The sequence below is a fragment of the Phyllobates terribilis genome, unplaced genomic scaffold (assembly GCF_046119375.1).
Source record: "Phyllobates terribilis strain yellow unplaced genomic scaffold, ASM4611937v1 Scaffold_2__4_contigs__length_985480577, whole genome shotgun sequence".
Classification (NCBI taxonomy): Eukaryota; Metazoa; Chordata; class Amphibia; order Anura; family Dendrobatidae; genus Phyllobates; species Phyllobates terribilis.
Window position 1 is genome coordinate 127,100,801 of NW_027362762.1, and position 27,786 is coordinate 127,128,586.

Genomic DNA, 27,786 nt, shown 5'->3' on the forward strand with positions numbered 1-27,786 from the left:
TGAAATGTCCTACAAATGTCTGTCCTATTCCTCATCTAAGGGTCTAGACTTTTAGCTGAGATGAATCTGAGCTACAGTAAATTTAGCACTTAGACATGAGCCATGTATGAGGGTGTCGGAGTCGTGGATTCGGTGTCATGGAAATTGAGGAGTCGGAGGTTTGGCTTACCGGCTCCACAGCCCTGCCGTAAAGAACTCCAATCCTGGCAGTTTAACCACTTAGATACTGCGGTTGATAGTCACTGCAGCATCTACAGTTGTTTGATAAAAGGTAGTGGGCTCCCTCTCACTTATTGACCAGATGGGTTACTTTAATAGCCTGGTGATTAACAAAGACCCCCAAGTCTGCCATCAGCATCCGAGTGTTATGCCATGCCAAAATCCTACCACTGACAGGCAACAATGCTTTCGAAGACTATGCAGTCCAAAGCATTGAACAAGTGATCAAAGAGTCCTCGGTTCAAGTTCACTACTGGGGGAAAAAAAAATTATGGTTAATACATTTTCTTTAAAAAAAAAAAGAAGTCTTCCCTAAGTCTACTAAAACCTATTTCTGCATTTCTATCCACCTGTAGAATAAAGTTAACCCAACTGAGAGGAGCACTCTGATGATTTTTTCTCTCTCTTTGTTGAACGATTATATGGGTATGCGTGATTGTCAGCAGCGCTCTGGTACCATGTGACCACTTTTATAACCTGCCAGATCATACAGTGTCTCTTGTGTATGAAGAAGTAGTTAAAGTAAGTCTATGAGGCTCAAAATGAGTCCGAGAAAATTTAAAAAGTGACTTCCGCTCCACTCAGAAGACTCCGTGATTCGACAGGTCACAAATGTCTGAGCAGACTGGAGAGCCGCTGAAAACGGCAGAAGACGACAACCGGTGAGTATGTTACCACCAGGTCTGTACAGTCCATAAGCCAAACCTCCGACTCCTCAATTTCCCTGACTCCCGACTGACTCCACAGCACTGCCTCACTACTCAGCATGTACATAAAGTGCAGCACAGATTCATCCCAACTAAAAGCCGAAATCCTCAGATCAGGAACAGAACAGACATTTATAGGACATTTCATAACTTTCCCAAATTCTTATAAAAAAATATTCAGCACATCCGGCATTGTACTACTGTACCCAATTTATTATACATTGTCAGAGTTGGTGCATTTTATACCGACTCTGACTCCAGAGCCCTGGTTACTGTAATCATTACAGGTAAAAGCGTGGCGAAAAAAATAACATCCCATGTAGTAAAAAGTCTGATAAAGTTGGAGTACTTTAGTGAACTCTAAACTTGTTGATGCTTCTGCATTTCTATTTACCAGTATAAAAGTTAGACAAGGTCAGTAATTTCACAGACTTGAGAACACATGGAGATGCAGAATTATTGTTTTACAGTCACATAAATCATCTGGAGAGATTACTAACCAGAAAATTGGTTATGCTTTTGTTATAACAAAGCTGAACGTGCAGTAATAAATCCCATGCTGGGTCTACTGTTAAGGTCGAATGAGGCGAAAATACTTATCAGCTTTAACCTCACCAGAAAAAAGTTATCAATACAACTTGTGTGGGCAGGCACTAACGATATCTCCATGTACTCCAAAATCAAAAGGTTCAATAACATATTACAACAGAAAAGGTTTTACATAAGTCGCTGAACAGGGGGGAAAGTGAAGGAGCGGTGATATTATTCGATGTCCTTACATAACTTCCTACTCAATGCAGCGATAGTACCAAAAAATGACAAATACTGCAAACTAATAGAAATATGACATTCATATAATTCTAGATGGAGTTATGAGAAAAGAAATGTAGTTGCCGTAAAAGTAAAACATGTTTTTCAACATTTGACAGACTTTAACTGAAAGGTATTTTTTGGAATTCCCAAAAAATAACAATAAAATTTAAAAAAATACAAATTAAGCAAATGAACGTAAAGGATCTAAAAATATTGTTTAATGTACATGAGTCGCCTAAAATTACTTTTAGCCCTTTTTTTTTTGTCAACAGCCAGTTTTTGCTCCCAATCTTCCTAGAGTCATAACTTCTCTGTTTCCAATGGCTTGTTTTTTCATGGACTAAGTCTACTTTTTAATTGTCTTACATTTTTAATTTTGGACAGTGACCATGTGAATTATTCAAGTAGAACTGTCTGAGTCTCAGTTTAGAATGGATTATTGTTCAAATGTTGACGAAAAGGGGAGAAAAGGTGGGTCACATTGAGAATGAAACGGTTATCAATCCTACTGTGGTATTCCCAAGGAAATTTTAGGGGTCAGGAAGGGAAGGGTGTTACTAGCTTAAACACAACAACAGTTCCTCGAAGAGAAATGCTAACAGGTATCTCTCTCTTGTATGCTTGCGTAATTGAAGATTGTTTTTCCTCTTGTCCATTTTAGTGGCTTTAAGAGATGACTCACCGAATTCCCCCTCCCACGAGGCTAAAAATAAAATCGAAAAATAATGAAAAAGAGAAATGGATGAAGAAGTAGAATGATGTAAAAAATAAATTACTCCAAGACTCTTTGAGTCCAGTAGTCAACTGGAAGCTTAATGTGTGTTGGCGGCATGTCAATAAAACTTTCTCAGATTTCAAAAAATCTTCCAGTGTGTACTTCTTTTTGGTTTGAAGTCTCATCCCAATCCATTTTCATAATATAAGTATTTTTTTTAAAGAAATAACTTGAATGGTGGGAGGGAATGGTGTATTCATGATTTGCATTGATGCCCGCTGCCGAGTTTTCTCTAAAGATAGCCCATATTGGAGTATATGGAGCATAATTTGTAACGTATATGGTAGTAAAGAGTGTATATTTTTTCTGAAGTTTTGTTTGACCTGAAATGTCCATAGGCAAGGAAATATGTCTGCCTTAATGATCTGATAATTGAAGCAACTATCCATGGAAAATCTTCCCATTCATTGTCCCTGCTAATGGGATAGGCTATGTTGTATATCAGGAGGATCATTTATGTATATCTGCTGGATGGGGGACATTTAATTCTGACTTCGAATACTTCGAGTGGAGTTCAAACGGTCAATAGTAGGATATCTAAGATCCATTTAGTTATTGTCGTAATCTAATGGGTTATGTATAAATTTGTAATATATGGTTGTGTGACTCCTCATGGTGGGGGTGGCTGAGTGCTGTACTTGGGGTGGTGGTCCCACTTCATGGGAAACATATTCGTTATTATCTTTAAAAATGTAACTACGTGCTTGCAAATAGGTAAAGAGTGAGAAAGTTATATTTGGGTACTTAAAGAGTAACCTTTGCTTTGATTTTTATTTCATTCTTTAATAGTAAAAGCAAATATTAGCAACTTTGTATTATATTTTATCAGAGAAATCTGCTTCTTTCTCCTCTGGACTGATCTTTAACTCTCAAAATTCTCAATTCCCGAGTAAAGTCTGTATTCAGTGAGGAGTGACAATGTCATGTGAGCGTCAGCAGATCTAGTGCCAACATCGCTGGTATGGCGCCAATCTAGAAAGTGAGTATCTGTTTTTTCTTTTTACGCAGGGAATCCAAATTTAAGAAGGGGTTGTCCATGCAGTGGAAAACACAGAAAAACCATATATGTTTTTCATGTACAGAATGGGAAATGGGGGAGATTTTTGTATATTATATATATATATATATTATATACACACACACACACACACACACACACACACACACACACTGCTCAAAAAATTAAAGGGAACACTCAAATAACACATCCTAGATCTGAATGAATGAAATATTCTCATTGAATACTTTGTTCTGTACAAAGTTGAATGTGCTGACAACAAAATCACACAAAAATCATCAATGGAAATCAAATTTATTATCCAATGGAGGCCTGGATTTGAAGTCACCCCCAAAATTAAAGTGGAAAAACACACTACCGGCTGATCCAACTTTGATGTAATGTCCTTAAAACAAGTCAAAATGAGGCTCAGTATTGTGTGTGGCCTCCACGTGCCTGTATGACCTCCCTTACAATGCCTGGGCATGCTCCTCATGAGGTTGCGGAAGGTCTCCTGTGGGATCTCCTCCCAGACCTGGACTAAAGCATCCGCCAACTCCTGGACAGTCTGTGGTGCAATGTGACATTGGTGGATGGAGCGAGACATGATGTCCCTGATGTGCTCAATCGGATTCAGGTCTGGGGAACGGGCTGGCCAGTCCATAGCTTCAATGCCTTCATCTTGCAGGAACTGCTGACACACTCCAGCCACATGAGGTCTGGCATTGTCCTGCATTAGGAGAAACCCAGGGCCAACCGCACCAGCATATGGTCTCACAAGGGGTCTGAGGATCTCATCTCGGTACCTAATGGCAGTCAGGCTACCATTACTGACCCACTGCCAAACCGGTCATGCTGAAGGATGCTGCAGGCAGCAGATCGCTCTCCATGGCGTCTCCAGACTCTGTCACATGTGCTCAGTGTGAACCTGCTTTCATCTGTGAAGAGCACAGGGCGCCAGTGGTGTTCTGTGGCAAATGCCAAGCATCCTGCACAGTGTTGGGCTGTGAGCACAACCCCCATCTGTGGACATCGGGCCCTCATACCACCCTCATGGAGTCGGTTTCTAACCGTTTGTGCAGACACATGCACATTTGTGGCCTGCGGAGGTAGCGGTCCTGCTGTTGGGTTGTTTCCCTCCTACGGGCCCCTCCACGTCTCCCGGTGTACTGGCCTGTCTCCTGGTAGCGCCTCCAGCCTCTGGACACTACGCTGACAGACACAGAAAACCTTCTTGCCACAGCTCACATTGATGTGCCATCCTGGATGAGCTGCACTACTTGAGCAACTTCTGTGGGTTATAGAGTCCGTCTCATGCTACCACGAGTGTGAAAGAACAACCAACATTCAAAAGTGACCAAAACATCAGCCAGAAAGCATTGGTACTGAGATGTGGTCTGTAGTCCCCACCAGCAGAACCACTCCTTTATTGAGGGTGTCTTGATAATTGCCAATAATTTCCATCTATTGTCTATTCCATTTGCACAACAGAATGTGAAATTGATTGTCAATCAGTGTTGCTTCCTAAGTGGACAGTTTGATTTCACAGAAGTTTGATTTACTTGGAGTTATATTCTGTTGTTTAAGTGTCCCTTTTATTTTTTTGAGCAGTGTATATTATATATATATATATATATATATATATATACATACATACACATTATTTTTTTTAACTTTCTTTAAAAAGTTTATTTTTTTCCAGATTTTTAGTCCACCTATGGGACCTAAATGACTTGATCACTGCTGAAATACATTGCAATACTTCTGTATTGAAGTGTATTGTCCTTTGAGCAGTCTCCTAATAATCCCTCCCTTTGTCCTAGGAATACAAAGATGGCTGACCTGGGCACCTATAATTCTTTATTTGTATGAAATCAGACAGACAAAACCCCTGTATGCCTACATACTATATCAGAGTTACAGTGGGGTGCCATAGATTTACTTGGATTTGAGCATGAGCTCTTAACCTAGCGAATATTCGTAGGCATCTTATGTATTTTCAAAATACCATATTTTTTAGCCTTGAATATTGGAGTAGAAGTAGCAATTATTTAAATGAACCCAATGAATTTTTTTTAACCAGATGAATTCATTATCGTGTAGATTAGGCTCCAGGGAGATCAGTCAAATCTAAGACGAAAATCAAAGCAAAGTGATTAGCGAGTACGAAGTTCAGTCAAAGTATACACAGGTACGGGAGGCAGCGAGAAGATGTATTTATGGAAAATCAAGAACATTGCCTCAAGTAGAAACCAATTAAAGAGACAAGCGTAAGTTCATTAATAGGAAAACATACCAATAATCTGGCACCTAATAGACCAGAATGATACACTTAAATTTTCCAGCTAATCAGATTGATTTTTAATAAACCTGATAAATGAAACTCTGGGGCAATCAACAGTAACATAAAAACGACCTTGTACAAAAGAAAATAAAGATCTCTAACACTTCCTTCCTAAAGGCACCGTCACACATAACGAGATCGCTAGCGAGATCGTTATTACGTCACGGTTTTGGGATCGCTGGAGAGTCGTTTCGTGATCACTGGGGAGCTGTCAAACATGCAGAACTTCCCAACGATTTCGGCCGCCCCAGCGATCTAACTAACGATCTCGGCGGTCGTTGGGACGCTTTCACACAGCAGCTATTTCAACGATCCACACCTTGATAGGGACTGTACTGTGTCACAAAGGCGTGCATAAAATCACTTTTCCGCGCCCCTTCATCTCCGATTGGTGGACGCTACTGCGTTCTGATTGGGCGGCCTTGGTTTAGAAGAAGGCCACGTTGTAGCAATTCCGTCCCTTTGTTCCTGACTGCGTTCTGGTTTCAGCCGGAGAACGCTACAACGATCCGCAAAATCAGGACTCAGTCGAATGAACGGATATCAACAGCCCGGAGAATTCTGCTAGGATCTGCAATCCAGCACGAGGTCAGAAACAAAGGATGGAATCGCTATTCTGTTGCCTTCTTTATGCACGGCGGAAAATGAGAACGCTGTAGCGACCACCAATCGGGGACGAGGGGCGCGGAAAAGTCCAATTTATGCACGCCTACGTGTCTCAGTTCTGAATCGCTAACGAGGTCGTTGATAAGGTGTCAAATACAGCGATGCACACTGCCCAGCGGGAGCGCAACGACCCAGGAATGGTCCAGGAAGCTTTGTAACGATCAGCGATCTCACAGCAGGGGCCTGATCGTTGCTACCTGTCAGACATAACGAGATCGCTAGCAAGATCGCTATTGCGTCACAAAAACCGTGACGTATCAACGATCTCGCTAGCGATCTCGTTATGTGTGACGGGGCCTTAACTCCATGGTCACAGCAGGGGTCATCCACTCTATCACTTATCTCTTAGGATATGTTCACACTAGGCGTTTTTTCAGCATTTTTGTTTTTCTGCAGCAAAACCTGATCTCTTGGCAGGAAAGAAGCGGTGTCAAATATGCAGGTTTGTGTGCATTTTTGCTGCGTTTTTCAGGATCCCAAAGTTCAGCTTTTCTTCCACCATAGAAACATGAACACAGGCCACCAATGCAAGATGGTGTGAAACCATACTAACCAGAATTACAAATTTAATACTTGGGGAGGAGAATTGATCAGGAATAGTTTTTCTAGGACATTGGCAGTGCATTGAGTTTGTAGGACACTATTTATTTTCACACTATGGCCTGCCATTGAGTCACTTAGAGACTGTTCAATTTCACACCTACCTGGGCCACAGGTATTGTCCAATCTCACACCTAGCTCAGCCAATGTTTAAACTGTACACATCACTAATTTAATTAAACTGTCATCACAGGTGACAAAGACAACATGGTAAAATCACAAAAATACATGAGAGTTTCACATACTGCTGTACTTGCTTTTTTTCACTAAAAACGCAGCAAAACCTGATAGCTATGTTCATACTAGGCATTTTTTCAGTGTTTTTTCACCACCCATTATTTCAATGGATGAAAAAGGCTTAAAAAACGCTGAAAGAAGTGACATGCTCTACTGTGCAAAAAAACATGCAAAGCACAAAATACTGATCACACAAAAACCAATATGTGAGCATGAGATTTCTGAAAGCCCATAGACTTTGCTGGTACTGTAAAATGCAGCTGAAAATTTGCATTAAAAAACGCATCAAAAACCGCTGAAAAAATGCCTAGTGTGAACATAGCCTTATGATGTGGACGCTTTACCCAACAGAAAAATTATTCATGATGGCTCATAGCTTTATGTCGCGGTCACATTTTCCGCTATTTAATGGCTCGGCCTATAAGGAGTGGTCTGTAACCCCCTTTACCAGTTTAGCTGGGACCACATGCTATCACCTTCAGCCATGTAGCATGTGGCATGTAGCACTGAGTGGGGGATTTGGCTGCTAAATGCATGTATGGATGGGACCAAACCAGGTCACAATAATTTTTTCGGCTGTCATGAGCAACTGTCAAAAGGGAATTTGTTCACCCCTGCATCTGAATTTTACAGTTTGCTAGTCACACTGCTTTTCACTAAAACTTTGTAAGTTTCATGAAGTCAAATGTCTGGTTCAGTCTTTCAAGAGTTTTCCATTTATATGTGAAAATGTATTGAAAAATTAGGTAACTTTACAAATGTTAAGATCTCTGCTGCTACTGAATGGAAACCTTTGAGGTAAAGGGCTTGCTCCATGTCCCTATCCATGTCCCTATCCTATTAGAGGATATAACCATCATAGATGGAGGGGCCTCCGCTCTGTTAGCCACAACAAAGAGTTGCTCTGGTTTTGGGGGACTTGAGCTGCCCATTTATAATTTGGCCAGTCATTCATCTTGATGGCCATTATGTAGTACTGCATTTCCATCCTAAAGCCGGGGTCACACGAGCATATGTTCTCCGTGTGACAGAATCAATATGGTAATGACACTCTGATCAAACACTGATCCGAGCTTACTGCTTATGTGATTCGGATGAGAGAATCAATAGGTGTGGAAAAGATGGAGAACTTAATTTCTCCATTGTCTGCACCCACGTAAAGCGGACTGCACTCGGATGACATCTGAGTGCAGTCCAATGTTTCACACACACCCATAAACTTGCATGGATGCGCGTGACCTGATTTGTGGAGTCACTCGCAGCATGCTGCAATTTTTTCCACAACCCGATTTAGTCTGTAGCAAAAAATCGCAAATCTGCACTGCCCCATAATATGACACTAGTTCGATTGCTATCCGATAAAACATCAGATAGCACTCGTCCGAGTTATACACTGAGCGAGCCCTTAGGGCCACTTCTGGGGCAATGGCTTGTTCAGCAACATCAGTGGCTCCTTTCAGAAATGTCCCATTTAACATTAGGGGGATAGAAACTTAATTATGATCAAGTGACATAGGTGGACAATTCTAGTACAAAAACCCAATTTATAGAAAACATTTGTATCTAAGCATAGATTATTAATATTATCTCTTAAGTTCCAATAGCTTTAAAATATAAAAATATATCACTTTGTAATATCTGTTAATTACCTATATTGCCTCCTTAGTTCTGTCTCAATCTTTGGTATTTTTACTAATGGTGTACAAAAATTGTTTGTTAACTGGTGGATCCTGACTACAAACGGTCTCCTCTGTAGTCAGGTTGGTCAGCAGAAGCTATATTCTGTCCCACATATACTTTCTTGATTCCACAGCTAAATCCTCTGTCTCAAATTTCAGTGACTGAAAAGAACCCTGAAGAAGAGCAGGAAGGAAAGGGTGTACTCAGGAATATGTCTGCCTTTAGGTGCCCATACTCATGAGAGTGAAGTTAGACAACAAATCCCATCAATTTTGTTGGGTGTGGCCATCTTATTATAATGGGCTCCCAACTTTCCCCTGAAATATGATATTGTGGGATATAAGGATTAGGCATATTAAATTGTTTGCTTTATCCTTTTGTTCTCAGGGGAAATAAGTCACTACATTTACCAAATATTTTACCTCTCAAAGTGGTCATCACAATATGAAAAACATGTATAGAACATGTACTAAAATATCAGACGTGAGCAATGGGTCTTCTGTAAACCCTTATGTGTTCCTGTTATACCTACCTAATTCAAACTGTGCGGAGAGATTCCCACAAGCTTGTCGAACTTCTTCACTGTTCCAGCCCAAAGGATACAAAGCGCAACCTGATCCAATCAGCAACCCTGCGAGGAAACAAGAACACATTACTGTACCAAACTGCAGCACTTCCCAGTAGTACACAGAGTGACATCAATGTCAAAGGAGATGAGAACCTATAAGGAAACAAGAACACATTACTGTACCAAACTGCAGCACTTCCCAGTAGTACACAGAGTGACATCAATGTCAAAGGGGAGGAGAACCTAGAGCGACATGTACAATGGAAAGCCAAGCGAACACAATGCCTCTATGTATGTAACATGTATCTGTAACTATCATAAGTTTATTTACAGTCTACAGGAAATTATACAAAATCGCTAAATGGCAGAAAAGCAGGGTCGAGAAATTTATATTACACATTAAAATTAGGACTTCATACATAAAGTAATTTTGTATCAATATCTAACAAGATTTTATCCCTGTCCCACCAGGGATTGACATAGCTTTATGGACCCAAAGTTTATATCATGTACATTTAATGGGTAGTGAATTAACACTTCTTCTGTAAAGACCTGGGCCCCGATTCATCATTTGCATTTTTTTTTAAAGAGACTTTTCTTCTTTTTCTAGGTATTCGCTGCCGGTTTTGGCGCCCTACTCTTCAAAGTGGAGCAAGTTGAGTTTATGAACTTTGCTCAAAATAAAAAATGTTCTTTAATTTTTGTCTTTTTACTTTTTTGCTCCTTTTTAGAGCAAAAAGAAGCATGATCTATTGAAATGTCACATGCAACTCTAATATTTGTGTACGAACTTCTGACATGTGGGCCTGATATACACTTGCACAAAAACATTGTGACCTTTTAAAAAGTCGCAAATAATGAATCGGCTTCAATCACTTGGATGATAAAAACCATTTCTACAACAGCGAGCAGAGAAAAAAAAACAGAAGAATGAGTAGAAAATAGACTTCAAAATAGGCAAACCTAGAAGAAATTGGCATAAAACAGCATTTCTTAACCCCTTGCAGAAATAGACGATTTTCTGTTCTTGTGAGTTACTTTTTTTCCTTCCCCTCTTCCAACAGCTATAACGTTTTATTTTTCCATCGACATAACTGTATTAGGGATTTTTTACAAGCGAAGTTCCCATGACACCATTCATTTCATCACACAATGTAGTGGAAGTCAGGACGCGTAACGCTTTTACTTTTCCGTCAATGGCGCTGTATCACAACTCACTTTTTGCAAGGTGAACTGACATTTTTATTGGTGCCAGTTTGGGGTACAGATGACATTTTGGTCACTTTTTATTACAGGAGGTGCAGAAACCGAAAAACGAATTCTGGCATTTTGATTTTTTTTTTCTCACTTTACAACTCTGCTTTTACCATATAGGTTGATTAATTTTATGTTTTGATAGATGGAATTACATGGACGTGGCATTACCACATATTTTTATTTCTTAACTCTTTATTTTTAAAAGGGAAAAAGTGACTTTTTATTTCTTAGTATTTTAAATTCTTCTTTTAGTCCCATAAGAGAGATCCTGTAATGGTCAGATTGCCTGTTCACTATAGTGCATTACCACAATATTTCACTATATGGCTAAAATCATGGTCTCCTATGAAGCCTAGCCTGACCTCATAGAAGTACCAACATGGCAGCCATAGCGTCCTTCAGCAGGGACTATCAGCCATGGCCACTCATCGGGATCTCATGATTATGCTGCGGGGTGTAAGGCGAGTAAAACTGCCAGAAATTGACAGCACCATTTATGGGGTATAACAGCAGTGACGGATCGCTGCTTTAGTGGTGAATGATGGTTGTAGAACACAGCCAGCATCTGCTGAGTCTTGGGCAAGCTCACCTCCTGAGCCCGCTCCATACTCAGGCATATCAGTACACCTGTGTTGGAGTTTAAAGGGGTTGTTTCCTTTCTCCTGTCTTTTGCCCACAGGCTCAGTTATGTGTAAAATGCAAAACTGAGTTTTACTTACACTATCCGGGTCCACTGCCACCCCGTTCTCTGTTGACTGGCTGCAAAGGTGAAGTCACATCAACAGCGCTGCAGCCAATCACTGAGCGTGGAAGCTTGTGATGTCTACATGGGCTTACTCAATGAGCTCAGTGATTGGCTGCAGCGCTGTTAATGTGACACGGTAATCGGTAAACAGAGAACGGGGAATGGGCAGAGAGGCAGCGCTAGTTCCGGGGAGCAGTTATTACTGAGCCTGTGGGCAAAAAACAGATAGAAGGGACCAACCCTTTTTAATATATAGATTAATGGCTATAAACAATCTACTTCATTTTGAACATAAAGATCTACACAAACAAAACAGGAGAAATACAAAATATAGTTTAGAGGCTGCCATCTTTTTTGTGGAGGAAAGCTATTCTCTGCTTTCTCTTATCTTGCTGCCAATTTTAAAAAAATGACAATTATACATTCAGCCATATCAGTCGCCAGCTTTGAATTAGCGTCTCAGTAAATTGTCAATTTGGCTGCTCATCAGTTTCCGACAAGATAATTTAAAGGGAACCTGTCAGATTTTTCATACTACGATCTTTAATTTAAAAAAAAAAAAAAATAGAAATCTTGCTGTTTTGACAGAGGCCACTTGGACTATTTTAAACTCTAACTTGCCGTCACTTCAAGAAGAGTTCACAGCAGTTTCATTGGCATCAAAGACAGGATTACAATGACAGGTAACACTTCCATAAGTAGCTGATAAATTTATTTTATGTATTCATTATGCTTTGCTTATATAGCGCCATCATATTCTGCAGACATTATTAGCACTGTCCCCATTGGGGCTCACAATCTAAACTCCTATCAGTATGTCTTTGGAGTGTGGGAGGAATCTGGAGAACCCGGAAGAAACCCACGCAAACACAGGGAGAACATACAAACTCCTTGCAGATGTTGTCCTTGGGGGGATTTGAACCCAGGAGCCCAGCGCTGCAAGGCCACCATGCTGCCCATCACAATAGGTGATGTCACAGCCCCCCATTCCCTTCACAATGATTTTTTCATAGGCTCATTAGATGATTCAATAAAAATAATAGGGTTAAAGTCTGTTCATTGTGGATCATGTACAAGTAGAATTCCTAAAATTACAGAACGTTAGAGTCTATAAAAGCCACAGTGGCTAGAGTTAAAATTGCAAGATTTCTATTTTTAATGAATTGTGATACGGAAATAAAAACATTGGCAAAAATGTTTCCAAAAAAAACCTTATTTATACAAAAGGTCATTTTCTGATGACACATATCCTTTAAAGGTGACAACCAATATACCTGCACGTCCTGTTGTGACTTACAAAAATAGTAACCACACAAAAATCCCAATAACAGCGCCAATCTTTTTTGAAATTACAACGATGTGCAATTAGCCACAAGCATCAGCAAAAAGACAATGAACTGCCACAATATTTTCGTCTTTCCTATTCACGTAGGTTGTCAGGGCAGTGTAACGTGACAATGTGTACAGATGGTGAGAGTTACATTTACATGAGTTTGTGACTAGTGTCTGTAGCCAACAACATTGGCCAGGAGGAGCGAAGAAAACTAAAATCACTAATTCAGTAGAACGGAGGCGGAATTCTTAAGTTGCCCAGATCATTACTGAGACATGTGGCACCTGAGCAGCAGCAGCATCTGTTCAGTGTCATCACCATCAGAATAATGTACCGCAGACACAGAACAAGCCCTGATCGTCCCAGTGCTCCAATTAACATCGTGTGGAGGTATAATTGCCACCAAGAAAATATTAAAGCCAGGAACAACAAGTTTCGGAAGATTTCATACTTGCAGAAATTAAATTGATGCTCCACCCTGGCACTGGAAAGTGACTATACATTTATGATATATACTCATCCTACCTGATGCCCTCAAGCCCACTCCCCTGTTGACTCTTCCACCATGACTGGCACTCTGGTCCTCCAGCATCCATGATGACAATAGCGCTAAGTCTGAACCACACCTCCGCGGCACAGGAAAGGCGGGGAGGTGGCTTTCAGTCTTCCTGCTGCGCTCCCACTGCAGGGAGCATCTTGGATGCAGGAGGACCGGGGTGCCAGTCTCAGCAGAGGAGACAATAAGGAGCGGACCAAGTAGAGTGACAAAAAATGACAAATGTGCAGTCATTTTTCGTTAGAAGGATGGAGGGTCATTATAAACAGTTTTCATAGCAGTGGAGAATGTATTACTGGGTGTTAGATTTCATATTTATTGTGACAAAAATGTCCATAACTCAACGTGTGCAGGATAAAGCAAATCCTAATACAATATAACAAATTATTTTGTTACTCTCTTTTTTTTATTATCCATAAAAGGATCAATATTGTCCCTTTTTTCCCTGTAATTTTGTGTCTATTTTCCCAAAATGTCTGGAGAACTTTAATATTCTTTTATCAAGAAACATTCACCAGACCATTTATTCGGTATTTCCAGTTGTTTATAAAGCAACAAAGGATTGTAACCATGGAGGCCACAAGGCAATAAAGCTAAACCGCTGAGCCAACCTACGGCCCCCATTACTTGGTCTCTGTTATTAGGTCATTGTGACATTCACTTCTTTTGGGATTTAAATTCTGTAATGTGCTTTTACTTTAGAAAAAATAATCATATGAAAAGAGGTAGAAATTCACAACAGTGTTGGAGAAAAAGACTATATATATTTTTCAAAATAAAAGTTATTAAAATGTTATGTTTGAAAAAAACATAAGGCACTGACTGACAGCCAGCTCAGCAGTGCATAAGTACAGTGTTGGCTGTCAGTGCTGGAGCATGGTCACACCAGCCGCTCTCAGCCAAGACTGATTCTGACAGCCACATCCCCATGACTGACAGCCAGCTCAGCAGTGCATCAGTACAGTGTCAGCTGGCAGTCAGTGCTGGAGCATGGTCACACCAGCCGCTCTCAGCCAAGACTGTAATTCTGACAGCCACATCCCCATGACTGACAGCCAGCTCAGCAGTGCATCAGTACTGTGTCAGCTGGCAGTCAGTGCCAGGACATGATCTCACTAGTCGCTCTCAGTGCGGTCAGCAGAGACTGTAATTATGCTAAGCACACCCCCATGACTGAAAGCTGGTGGCTAACAGTAGAAATGAAGAAGATCATTTTCTCCTGAGTGCCGTATTTTCAGTATAGCGGCCGGTCACTTTCATAACGCTATTAACCTGCAGATTTACCCTATATCTTTAGGTTAATAGTGTTATTGGGACTGAATTGCTCCCTTTAATGAAGTTGTGTGTCAGTATCTTTTCTTCAGGAGCACGCCGCTCCCAGTTCCTGGCTTCCTGCTTTGTCGGGGGCAGATTGACAGTTTTGACTATCGGCTTAGTCATGCCACTGGTCCAAACTGAGAGCTTTCCTAGGTTGCTGAAAGTGACACCCTTGTCTCTGTACCATGGGAGAAACAAAGGGGCACTCAAGGTGGCAGGATCTGTTAATCGCCCAGCTTCAAAGCGGCGTGAGCAAGCTCTATGCTTTAGGACATGCTTCTGACTTGGTGACCACCCACTCTGAGTCTGCAGGGTGGTCGGTAACCTAGGTAATCAGGAGTACTATAAAAATAAAAATCTCGATTGTTGAGAATGGAGAGGATTTTTAATAAAAAGTAAACTGCATAGTTACTTGTCTTTACAAGGATTTTGCAATTTTAGCTACATAAGAACTAGCGAGAATCATTTAAATCCATAATTCAAGAGAAAAAAATTGATTAATATTAGCTTACATGATTCAAAGTTAAGGTATGCATCTAACAATATGTAAAAAGTTGAAAAAAGTAATTTTTGACTATAAAGGATAAGTAAAATTACTTTTACAGTTTCAGTGTACTAAGGTCTGATGTTGTAGAGAATCCAATTCACTAAAATGCACTTGTGATGTATTGGCTGAGGGTCAGTGTGTAAAATACATTACTACATGATATTATAGATATGACCCCACCAGGCCGTAATACAGGTGGTCAATAAAGGAAGATGACTATAGAGAAAACAAGTCTGGCCTCAAAACATAGAGCCATATATCTGTGCTGTCAGGTACAATATTACAAGATTAAAATCTTGTGGTTTCCAGCAACATTTACCTATCCTAACAATACCACCAAACACTCAAACAAAAATGCATTTTATGTAAAGTGTTTTAGATTGCAATATAGATTTTAAAGGGGTTTTCTGCAGAGTTAATAAAGTTATATTCTGCTGTTGCCATTGATGCTCCCTCCCAAGGCTGCCTCCTGTTCCTGTTCTTTTGTTGCTGACTGTCAAGCAACTATAACTTCCATCCCTTAAAGGGTTATTCACATCTTCATATTGTCATGTGTATGGATTCGAACACTGTGTTCTGTGGTCGGCGTCTCTTCCCGCTGAAACGCAGCAGATACACCTTTTCTTTGGGTGTTTTAGTTCTGTTATCTTTTTTCCGGTCGGTTTTGGCTAACGGGTGTTTTTCCTTTACTCTGTTTGTCTGTCCTATCACCTTTCGTGTGCAGCTTTTATATACCTTCCGCACTGGTGTTTCCTGCTTGTGAAAGACTTTGTTGGATTCATTCACTTTGCTGTAGTTTAAGTTGGTTGCAGTGTGATTCCTTTATTCCTTAGGGAATTGCTACTATAGTGATACTGGGAGCTGCTAATTATATTCAGGCTAAGCCGCCGTCGAGTGGGGGCACCATTGCGTTATCTTAGGATGCTAACCTCCGCGGTCAGGCAGGGACAGACCAAGGTCAGAGGGGGCCTTTTCCTACTCTGAACAGGGACCTGTCAGGTTCAGGTATTTGTCTCCCTGGTTTGTACGTTACCCGTATGAATGTGCTTTAGCAGTCATAACACAAGTAATTTTTTTGTTTATAGCTTGTTGCCCAGGGAACCGACCACTGCTGCTATCTATCTGATAAACACTACGCTAAAGAGCTAAAACGGGACTAGTAGGTAACAGCGTGCTCCAGCGATCCTGGCCAGCGTGAAAACAGTGCAATAGAAAAGAGCCTGTACACATTGGGCAAGTTCTGCTGTCCAGCAGTAGTGGTCGGTCTCCAAGGCAACAAGGTAAACAAAAAAAAAAGTTAAATATCTCACGATCAGCTGAACATTTTGATAAGCAGTTAATTGCAAAATTGCCTGTATTTACAAGTAGTATTTGACTCAAGTCATTTATAAATAATGGAATAACCATTTAAATAGGCTGGAGTTTGCCCAGTGCTTGTGACAAGCAAACTGCTGCACAGACACAGCCTGTGCCTGTCCTGTGCTTTTGACTAGACTCATAAACCCATTTGTCACAATCTGAGCACGGATCGTGATGTACGGATCGTGATGTACGGAGCAGCTGCGGGTTTCCAGATCCAAATTCAGCAACTGCATAACCAGATCAGGAGACCAGAGGCCGATCCATGCTCCGACTGTGACAAACGAATGTGTAAGTCTAGCCTTAGACACACACCCCTGTATTCTGTGCAGCAGTTTGCTAATAATTTGGAATTACATATATTATAAAATTATTCTACTGTGGGTTAAGTTAGAGGGGGATTAAGAATATTCCATATATTTGATAGAGTTGCTCTTTCAATTCCAAGAGATTAAAATAAAATTCATGTAATGAGGATTAAAGATAATATTTCACATAAATTATGTATCTAAAATCTATTTTGTAATAAAGTCTTTTGTCGTTGATGATACAATTATTTTTTACTTTTATGCCTGTCATTTTACATTATAAATGCAGATACACATTAAACTGCATATGCTGCTTACCTCCCCAAAAAAAGATTCTTTATGAAGTCCAATTATGCAAACTTAAAATATTATAATTTTACCAGTAAAAAAAAATTAAGATCTTAATTATAGTTTTTTTTTTACTATCCATAATAATTGGCGACTTTGAGAGAAAAAAAAAAGTACGTCTTTGATAAATTGACAAGAATAATTATTTAGACAAGGTGTGCACAAATGCGTTAACCTGCTGCCAAAAATAAAATCTTATCTCCTTCCAGAAGCTAAAAAAAAAACTGTTTCATCTCTTACAAGCAGACAATACAAATCTAGACAATCTCCGGTCTCAAAGGATTTAAAGCACCTGATCCGCAGACACATTCTTCAGAGGTTTAATAAAACAAGTGTGTAGGTAACGCTGTCAGCGCTGGAGGCATTTCTAAATCACAAGTAGGATATTATCCCTTAATGCACCAAAATGTATGAGAGAAGCTAAGTTTAAAGGGAATCTATTCATGCCGTTTCCATTTGATATGTAACCAACAAATCCATATTTCTTGAACTTTTCGCTAACTAAAATGTTCTGTAAAATTCTCACTCTGCTTATTTGAAGAGTTTCATGAAATTGTTACGACTTTTAGGCACTACCATGGGCACAGACTTGATGCAGCATCATGCAAATCTTCATTGTTTCGTATTGTAGAGCTGGTAGTAGTGGAGAATACCTTCACAGTTGGGTATACAATGGAACATGCCATTTTTTCCTGTTGGAGTCGCATGGAATTCAATAGAAAACCTTCAGTATGAAAAAAGTGTTATACAGTATAATTCTCATCAAAAGTGGACACAGACAGAAGAGGGTCTCTGTGCCAGAACAGTGTAAGGGTGGGCCCTTTGAAGGCCAATCATAATGCACAATTCCATCTGCTTAGGAGGTGGTAGTGGCCCCCAGTGTGGCTGCACTGGTTGCACTAATGGTAAGTTCTTTCACAGTGGCATATAAAAGTTTGGGCACCCCTGGGCAAAATTACTGTGATTGTGAACAGTTGTGGTACAGAGACACCTGCACAAATATGGCCTTCATGGAAGAGTCAGAATTAATGGAGCTATATAAGTGAGTAAAATAAAAAAATAAATAAAATCAGGAGAAAACCTCTCCTGCTTTCTCATCATAAAATTCAGCGTCAGAAGTATGTAAAAGAACATCTAAACAAGCCTGATGCATTATGGAAACAAGTGCTGTGGACCGATGAGGTTAAAATAGAACTCTTTGCCAAAATGATCAAAGGTATGTGTGGAGAAAAAAGCACACAGAATTTCAGGAAAAGAACATCTCGCCAACCATTAAACATGGGGGTGGATTAATCATGCTTTGGGGTTGTGTTGCAGCCAATGGCACAAGGAAGAATGGATTCAATGAAATTTCAACAAATTCTTAATGAAAACATAACACCATCTGTAAAAAAAGATGAAGTTGAAAAGAGGGTGGCTTCTACAAATGGATAATGATCCTAAACAGAAGTCAAAATCCACAATAGACTACCTCAAAACGCGCAAGCTGAAAGATTTATAATGGCCCTCACATTCCCCTGATCTGATCATCATTGAAAATATGTGGCTTGACCTCAAAATAGCATGCAAGACGACCCAGGAATCTCACAGAACTGGAAGAATTTTCCAAGGAAGAATGGATGGAAATCCCTCAAACAAGAATTGAAAGATTCTCGTCTGGCTACAAAAAGGGTTTACAAGCTGTGATACTTTCAAAAGAAGGTGCTACTAGGTACTAACCATGCAGGGTGCCCAAACCTTTGCATCGGCCCATTTTCTGTTTTGAAATTTTTAAAATGTAAAAGATGAAAAAAAGCTGAAAAAAAAAATATATATTTTTTTTTTGCCTAAAATACAAAGGAAATGTGTCATCTTTAACTTTAGGCCTTTTAGAGACCATATTATCTTCAACTTGCTGAACTATTCACAATAACTAATTTTGACCAGGGGTGCCCAAACTTTTACATGACACTTTTCCTCGGGTGAAATCAATGCCAAAATAGACATGCAACTCAAGCGGATTTTGTTGGAGAAATCCTGCATATAAGCTGAGGATAATTTGTATCTAAATATGCAGCGTGTTCATTTACCCTAACTGTATGTTCACTTAGAGTTTTTAATGTAGATTTGGAAGTAGATCCTCTTCATAATCCATATAGAATCCACTTCAGAAATTCTTTGAATACTCCTTGATATGGATTTTGAAGAGAAACCGCTCCAAAATCCACATAAAAAACTACACTCGTTTCCAAACCTGTAGAAACTGAAGTGTGTTATGTTCCATAATTGAATGAGTCAATGAGTTAAGTTTATCAAAACCCAGTGCAAATATTCAGATCTCAGTTCTCATAATCGGTAGCTATGGGCACTTCAAATGATTCTTTTTGAAAGATATGATAAATCTCGCCATACAATTATGTATTTTGGAGACCAAATGGAGATTGTAGATGGCTACCGTCCATATGCTATGGAAATTGAGGCTGGTGTGATGTCTCATGGCATTTCACTTCTCATCTCTGAATCCAGAAAATAAAGACACGTAACTCGAACGAATGCAGCAATGTGGCACTCAAGAATAGCACTCTGGTCTCATAGTATAAGTTCTCATCTTAGATCTATAAAGGAGTAGTGAATGGGCAGTGAAAAACAGCTGTTTGCCCCTATAACATGGTAGACTGGTCACTTTTAGGTGGTACTTGTGACGCTAATCACTATTCACAGATAAGCCATGAGGTGGGGTAGTCAAGAGGTTCGAGGTCAAAAGCCAAGACAGTACGTCATAGACAGAGGGGTAGACAAAGGTGTAGTCAGGAAACAGTCCGAGGTCAATATTCCAAGAAGGTAACGGATCACAACAAAAAGGGCTAGGCAAACGGATGGTCAAGACAATTCCTAGGTCGAGCAGCAAAGATCAGAATACCAGACAAGGAGCAAAGAGCAAACACACACCTCATGAGAAAAGCTACAAGTGGCAGCAATCTAAGGCAGAGAGCTGGTTAAATAGCCGGGTAATTACTCTGGACAAGAGACACATGGATGAAGCCCCGGCACACCCAGGTCCTGACTGGATGGCTAAACGGTTACTCCAGACACTGACAGCTCAGCAAGCCCCAGCATCCGATAGGAAGGCTGAGCTGTCCATCACCACCCTGACAGATCACCACGCTTCATTCCTAGATTGGACGGCGGAACTGTCATTCACTGCATCCAGACACTCAGGAGGAATCGTGACAGTACTATTAAGAAATGATAAAATACATAACATTACCTATATGCTGCAGTTCAAAGGTGATGTGCCGTCCAATATACCTAACATACACAGGGCATTGAAAAGTCTGTTGTCTCACTCAAGCCTAGTGATTGACAGGGTTTGGACCCCCACCGATCAAACATTGCTGGCATATCCAAGGCATATAGTCTCCATTTATGTGGAGAAAAAAGTCAAGTGAAAAAATCAGGAAAACAAAGAACAAAGTTCAGAACTTCCTGTAAGGGTCTTCACTATACTCCAGTGAACATGTATATGGTCTAGAAGCCAATATACCAGTCACAGGACTGTACTGATGTTAATATGAAATGTATTAATTATTTAGTCCCTTCTTTAGACGTCTATTTCCCAGAGCAGATTAAAGTTTTCTATAAGAAAGACTCCAAATTCTTCAGTCAGTGTATAAGAGCCATTGAGCAGCTTGGCCTACGTGATACAATTCTTGACCTGTTTGAGACTGGCTTTGAGCCCAGCTGTACAATAGAGATGGCCATTCTCCGAGCCTCATCTGCCAAGTCCTCTCGCCCCTTGGCTGCACAGTCTTTGCTTTCTTTGTTCCAGGATATGTCCTTAACCTGCCTCAAACACAGTCTGAGCCTCCATTATATCTGGCTGAAATGTGCAGAGTGTACATGGCCGAAAACCATATAAAGCTAGACCGCAAGTACAAAGCAAGACACAAATAAAGTCATAGTGTCGAGCAGCGGCCAGAATGATAATACTGAACCTAGTATGTTCTTCTTTATAGGTTTATGTCAAACTAGGCAGAATACTAGAGCACATCCATCTCCACGACCGTTTCTTTATATGGAGACATCCCCGGCAATGACAATATAGAACAATATAGGATTTGTTCATGGCACTATACATTTGTCCTTACATACTGTTATTGTGTCGTCACATTTTCCATTACTGTCTCTGAGCCCAGAATCGCCAAAGTTCTCATCTCTTCAGCCTCATTTGCACAAGAATTGAAATGCTGATTTTTTTTCATAACAGAGGCCATGTATATATTAATGAACATATAGATAATTTGGGGGTGAAATGCTGCTAACAGATTCCCCTAAAGGATGATTCACAAAATGCATAGCTTTAAAAGAACTTATCTCACCCATCAGTAGGGCTTGAAAACTAATTCTTCTAAATGAGGATACAGCAGATTTCAAGATTTTAAGACATAAAACATTTTGACTAATGGTACGTTGCTCTTCAGAGATAGATGTCTGCCTGAAATCTATTCTATTGGATCATACTTGAAATCTAAATGGGCATTTATGTAATACAGGCTCATAACATTGTTCTAATACACAGTGAAAGTCACACTAATTAGAAATGATTAGTTCATTTTCACCCAGTCTCCTTTACTTTCCACAGTAAATCAAAGGCTCCGCAGCCTTCAGAGCCAACGTTCTGTGCAGCGACTGATATCACAAAGACTTTTCAACTTTTTCCATCTAACGAAAGTTTGTGGCCTATGTAGTCCCATTCTGCAAATGGTGAAAGTATTAGGAAAAGTAATGTCCCATATTCATCACTAAATATTGTCTTTAAGGAATTATACAGAATTTTGACAGTCACTAATCTAGACTTGTTAGACCAGAGCTAAGAGAGTCATTCAATGTGATTAGATTTTGGAATAAATTCTTTCCATTTACCCAGATGTACTGTAGTAAGAAGGAATTTCTAGCAAAAATAAATTTAAAAAGTATGAAATCAAACTTTTAAAAACTAATAAAAAATGTCTAACAATTTCCTAAAATCCTTGATATTACTTCCTCTTGCACTATGAGAACAGAAAAGGTTCCCTAAGGTTAAAAATAAATTATCTTTGCAAAATTTCTTTTAAAAAGTCTTCTGCATCTGCTGAGGATCCAGGAAACGGCTCATTTATCATTAACATTTCATATAAACAAGCAGCTACATGAGATTTAGAAGGTTTTGGAAAATGACTCTGATAAATCTGCCCCAAGCAACAGTTGTGTTTAGAGTGTAAAATTCATTCAGAAATGCAACGTTTTTTCTTTCTGTCAAAAGTCTGTCTTTGTAGCTTTCCAGACAGTGTTGATTTACAGGTCAAGGCTGCTAGGGACATTCCGGCTGCCACCAAGTCCATCAAACAGAAACGCTCTCCTGCATTAATAGTATGGAAAGGATTTCTCAGTAGTGGAAGATATTTTTGTTTCTTCTTTCAACTTTTTGTTAAAGAGGTTATCCGGGACTTTTATTATTTTTGCGTATGGGGCAACTAATAGGCAGGTGAAGATTTCTGCTGGCTCAAAAAGGTCGCGATTCTACGGCTTCGTTAGGCTATGTTCACACATGTTGGGTTTTTCAGCGTCACAAATCTGCAGCAAAAACTAATCTCTGACAGGAAATCAGCTGCGTCAAAAACCCAGGTTTTGCTGCGTTTTTTTGATGTGTTTTTTTCACTGTCCTTCTGTCTCTATTTATGCATATACATAAAGTTCTGAGAAAACAAAGAACCTCATTCTATTTTGCCATCAAAAACGATGATGCAAATTTTGGTGCGTTTTAGACGCATTTTTTCAGCGTTTTTTTTAACTACCCATCACTTCCTATGGGTGAAAAAACGCTGAAAGAAGTGACATGCTCTCTCCAAAAATCCAACCAAGGCACAAAATATGCAACAAAAAAAAACATGATGTGTGAACAGAGACTTCTGGTACTGCAAAACGCAGCTGAAAATTTGCATAAAAATCTACAGCAAAAAACGCTGAAAAACCCATATAGCCTTACAGTCATGTTGACAGAGGAGGGTCTTCTCTTCCGCTCTGCTCTGTTGAGGGGGTGTCTCTACCAATGTCATGCTGATGTCACACCAGAGCAAGGAAATGCCCGGCGTGTGGTGCAAGGTAAAAAAGTGCCCTGGCGATAGGGAAAGGGGAGAAGGGACACCACTAAACACTCACCCTGCGCTCCCTATCGTCCCAAGACGGGTCCTTCCCTGTGCGCGATAAGGTGCTTAAGCCCTGACTGGCCCTGAGCTAGCCCTGACTAGTGAGCAGGGCAGTAAGACACTAGTCTCACTACTAAAGTAAGAAGACACAGGGAGGGAGACAAACAGGGAGAAATCAAACAATTGGCACTCAACAACTTATACTGGAACAACTTCTCCAGAGAGGTCAGTATAGGAAAGCTATAACCGGCCCGGCACAGGAGACAGCTAGGAGTGATGTTAAATAATGAAAGGGAGTGGCAGTAAGATGCAGCAGCTGAGATTAGAGCCATATGGAAACTCAGCAGGGTCAAAAATGAAATATTAACCCCTTCCACACAAAGTGAAAATCAATCTGAACCATTCAAGTTAAAAGCCAAGCAGAATCCAAAGAGGACCTCCGATCTGCCAATCACTGCGACCTTCTGATCCCAGATACCCCAAAAGCCTCCGCAGGATGTGGCACATTCGTGACAGCTGGCTGGCAGTCAGCTCCCTACTGCGGGGAACCGGCTGTCAATCAACATGACGTCACGCCCTGTGAACAGAGCAGATGGAAAGAGGAAGAGCTATTCTGTTGATGAGAGGTAAATATAAGCAAGGTGAGCCAGCAGAGATCGTCCCCATGCAGAACAGGCAGGCGGTTGGCAACTACCTGCCTGTTAGTTCTTAGCCTCATACACAAAAACAATAAAAGTCCTGGATAAACCCCTTAAAGAATCATTGAATGAAAAATATTTTTACGGCAGCATTGTGGCTCAGTGGTTAGCACTGCAGCCTTGCAGCGCTGGGGCCCCGGGCTCAAATCCCATCAAAGACAACATGTCCAAGGAGTTTTCATGTTCTCCCCATGTTTGAGTGGGTTTCCTCCGGGTTCTCCAGTTTCCTCCCACACTCCAAAGACATACTGATAGGGAACTTAGATTGTGCCTCAATGGGGACAGTGATGATAATGTCCGTAAAGTGCTGTGGAATTAATGGCGCTATATAAGTGAGTAAAATAAATAAATAAATATACAATTACCATCTACACAACCAACAAACATGCTATTTTTTACGGCAATGTAAGCCTATAATGCTATTTTCATGGTCCCAGATCAAAAAGTAGATTGGGTGGTGCCCTCTCCCCCATCGAACTACTAAAACAGTAAGATGTGGAGGGGCACCAGGAACTGGAGCAGAAAGTAGAAGGAAAATACATTACAACTATTTTTTTGAAAAGTTTAGGATTCTTGCAACCTAATTATGTGTTGTACGTCGTTTTGCAAAAAGCAAACGTATAAGAGTAAAAATATAAATGTTCATTAGTTTTAACAATATTATTTTAATCTTTAGTGACAACTCGGTGAATAATCTGCATCTCATTAATCCTGCACATTATTCAAAGGTCTATTATTTTAGACATCTGCTATGGTGATCTTCACCTCCTCCCTCAATCTCTGGGGAACTAATTATCATGTTTTCCCATATACAGTAGAAAGTGTTCCATCTATGTGAATCACCAAAAATGGAAATTGTTATTTACTGCTGAGTAAAATAGGAGATATTCCCACCAGCGGGAAATTCCTACTGCAATGTGATTACACATCAAACCTTTTTTTTTTTGCTGTACCATCATTGTGTTGTTGTTACTGTTGTCCAGAGAGGAAAATATGTTTATGTTGACTCCACTGTTACATTAAACTACTACATGGGACATAGCAACGGGCAAAATAACACAACACTCCCAAAAACAAGACCACAACCAGCAAAACAACACTTTCCCAAATACAAGACTGCATGCCTTAAAACATGGCGTATCACAAAAACTAGACCAGATCTATAAAATAATATGGGACCCCCGCACCCTCAAAACACAGAATCCCAAAATCTTCCCCCAAAAAAACAAACCAGCATCCACCAAAATAATACAACATCCACAAAATAACACATCACCAAACAATCAGCCCTAAAAACAACACAGTATCCCCCGAAAACAAGACTGCATACTTAAAAAAAGACAGCACCCCCAATAATAAAACAGCATACCCAAAAACAGGCAAAACAACAAAAACAGAAGAATACAGCATCCAGAAAAAAACAATATATCATACACCAATATAATACAACATCTGTAAAAAAAAAAAAAAATCATGCCACAAAATAAAACTCACAGTAGCTCCTAAAACAAGAGAACACCCGCAAACTTGTAACTTGTATCAAAGCTGGTACTTTCATGTACACCATGTGACTGCTGAAGACAGTGATTGTCTGCAGTGGTTATTTGAATCATGCGTGGAACATGATCAGCAGCAGGAGCGGCAGGGATCACCGAAATGGTGAAAAATATAAATGATGAGTTATTGTTATTTTATTGCGATCTAAGGTTGCCAGAAGTTAAAGAAGCACTCCTCCTCCTCCCATCAAAGTTTTTATCCTCTTAATATATTGCAGTCATCATATTATATAGCACTGTGTACTTACAATTACTCATTTTGCCTTTCTACCCAGATAATGCTTATCTTTTCCATTAGGTCTATGACATCACGTGATTATAAGGGTATGTGCTCACGATCAGGATTTGAAGCAGAAATTTCCTGAGCGTTTCTGCATCTCCTTGGCAGAAAAAACGCTGGCTGTTTTTGACATGTTTTTGATGCGGTCTTTGAAGCGTTTTTGTACATCAATGAATGCTTTATGGAACTAAATTAAATTTAGTGGGACAATGCTTAAACCCTTGGACTACCGAAAGAACTGGGGTGAGTATATTGGTTAATTTAAATGATTGAATAATGTGTCTGTTGTATTTCATATAAAGTGTTTGCGTGTTTATTTAACTCTTTACTTTAATTAGTTTTGGTCATGAAAAGGTCTGATTGACACCTTGTCATCATCAAATAAAATAGCTAGGTGTCAGGTAGTCCCAATCTTCATTAGTATTTCTAGTCATGTAATTTATGCGGCTGCTGTGAGCTGGCATTTTTAGCCTGGTAAGGTGCCATTTGCAAACATGATTCCTGGCCATTAAATAACATCTCACAGCTCGTTCGTTAGCCGCTATTTCCCCCCGATCAGCACTCCGCAGCGCTTTGGAAGCAACGCATTTTTCTTGCGTCCAAAATTACGGTGTTCTAATGCCGCACTTTTGTTGTCCATACATGTGAATCCACCGCATAAAATGACACTTCAATCGGTCAAAATCTGCAGCGGAGACCAGCGTCTCGGCTACAGAAATTGACATGATGTAGGTGAGTTTGGGTAAGTGGTCACGGCCAGGAGCCGCTGCAGGTTTGACGCTGCGTGTTTATACAGCGTCAAACCCGTAGCGTCCAGCTGTTACAGCATAGTGGATGGGATCTCTAGAAATCCCATGTACTCTATGCATGCATCAGAGGCTGAGAATCACCCGTGGACACTGACATGCGGTGCGTCTTTCAGGACCGCAGCATGTCAAATTCTCTTGCAGAGTCGCAAGTCTCTGCAACAGAAATTTGACCACTAGAATGTATTGAATGTGGTATTTCGCATGGTTCAGTGAACACGTGAATTTACCTGCGATCAATAGAATACAACATTTTGGACGCAGTAAAAAATATGTGCCCAAAGCGCTGCTATGTCCAGATCGTGGGCACAGAGCCTAATTATTAAAAAAAAAAAATGGCGCAGGTTCCCACGTCATTTTTATTAACCAGCAGAGGGAAAACCAACCACTGGGGGCTGATATTAGTAGCCAGGGAAGGGGCCATTAGCCAACAATGTTCCTTGGCTATTAATATCAGCCCTCAGCTGTTTGTTTAGCCTTTACTGGCTAGATTACAGGGAGACCCCAGAAAAAAGAATCATAAAATCTAACCAGCAAAGGCTAAACTAGACAGCTGCGGGCTGATATTAATAGCCAAGGAAGGGGCCATGGATACTAGCCCCCTCCGTGGCTATTAATATCACCCCTCAGCAGTCCCAGAAATGGCGCATCCATAAGATGCGCCAAATCTGGCGCTTAACCTCCGCTCTTCCCACTGCCCTGTAGCGGTGGAGAGTAGGGTAATGGGGTTGGGGTTCACGTCAGCCTTGTATTGGCGGCTGACGTGAAGCACAGGTTAGTAATGGAGGGTTTCTATAAGACACCCCCATTACTAACTGCGTAGTAAAATGGTCGCCGCTTTTTCAATAAAAGACACGGCCAGAATAAAGTATTTTAATGAAATAAAAAAACACACGGTTCTACAAT

The 27,786-nt window shown here is 40.3% G+C and overlaps 1 protein-coding gene across 2 annotated transcripts in view; it reads right to left on the reverse strand.

The window, feature by feature from the left end:
- Nucleotides 1-27,786, reverse strand: part of LHFPL6 (LHFPL tetraspan subfamily member 6) — a 176,472-nt gene that overhangs the window by 3,955 nt on the left and 144,731 nt on the right. For both annotated transcript variants that reach the window (XM_073662584.1, XM_073662585.1), the window contains exon 3: nucleotides 9,571-9,669. In XM_073662584.1, the coding sequence (XP_073518685.1) occupies nucleotides 9,571-9,669 (99 nt within the window). The remainder of the gene's footprint in view (nucleotides 1-9,570; nucleotides 9,670-27,786) is intronic.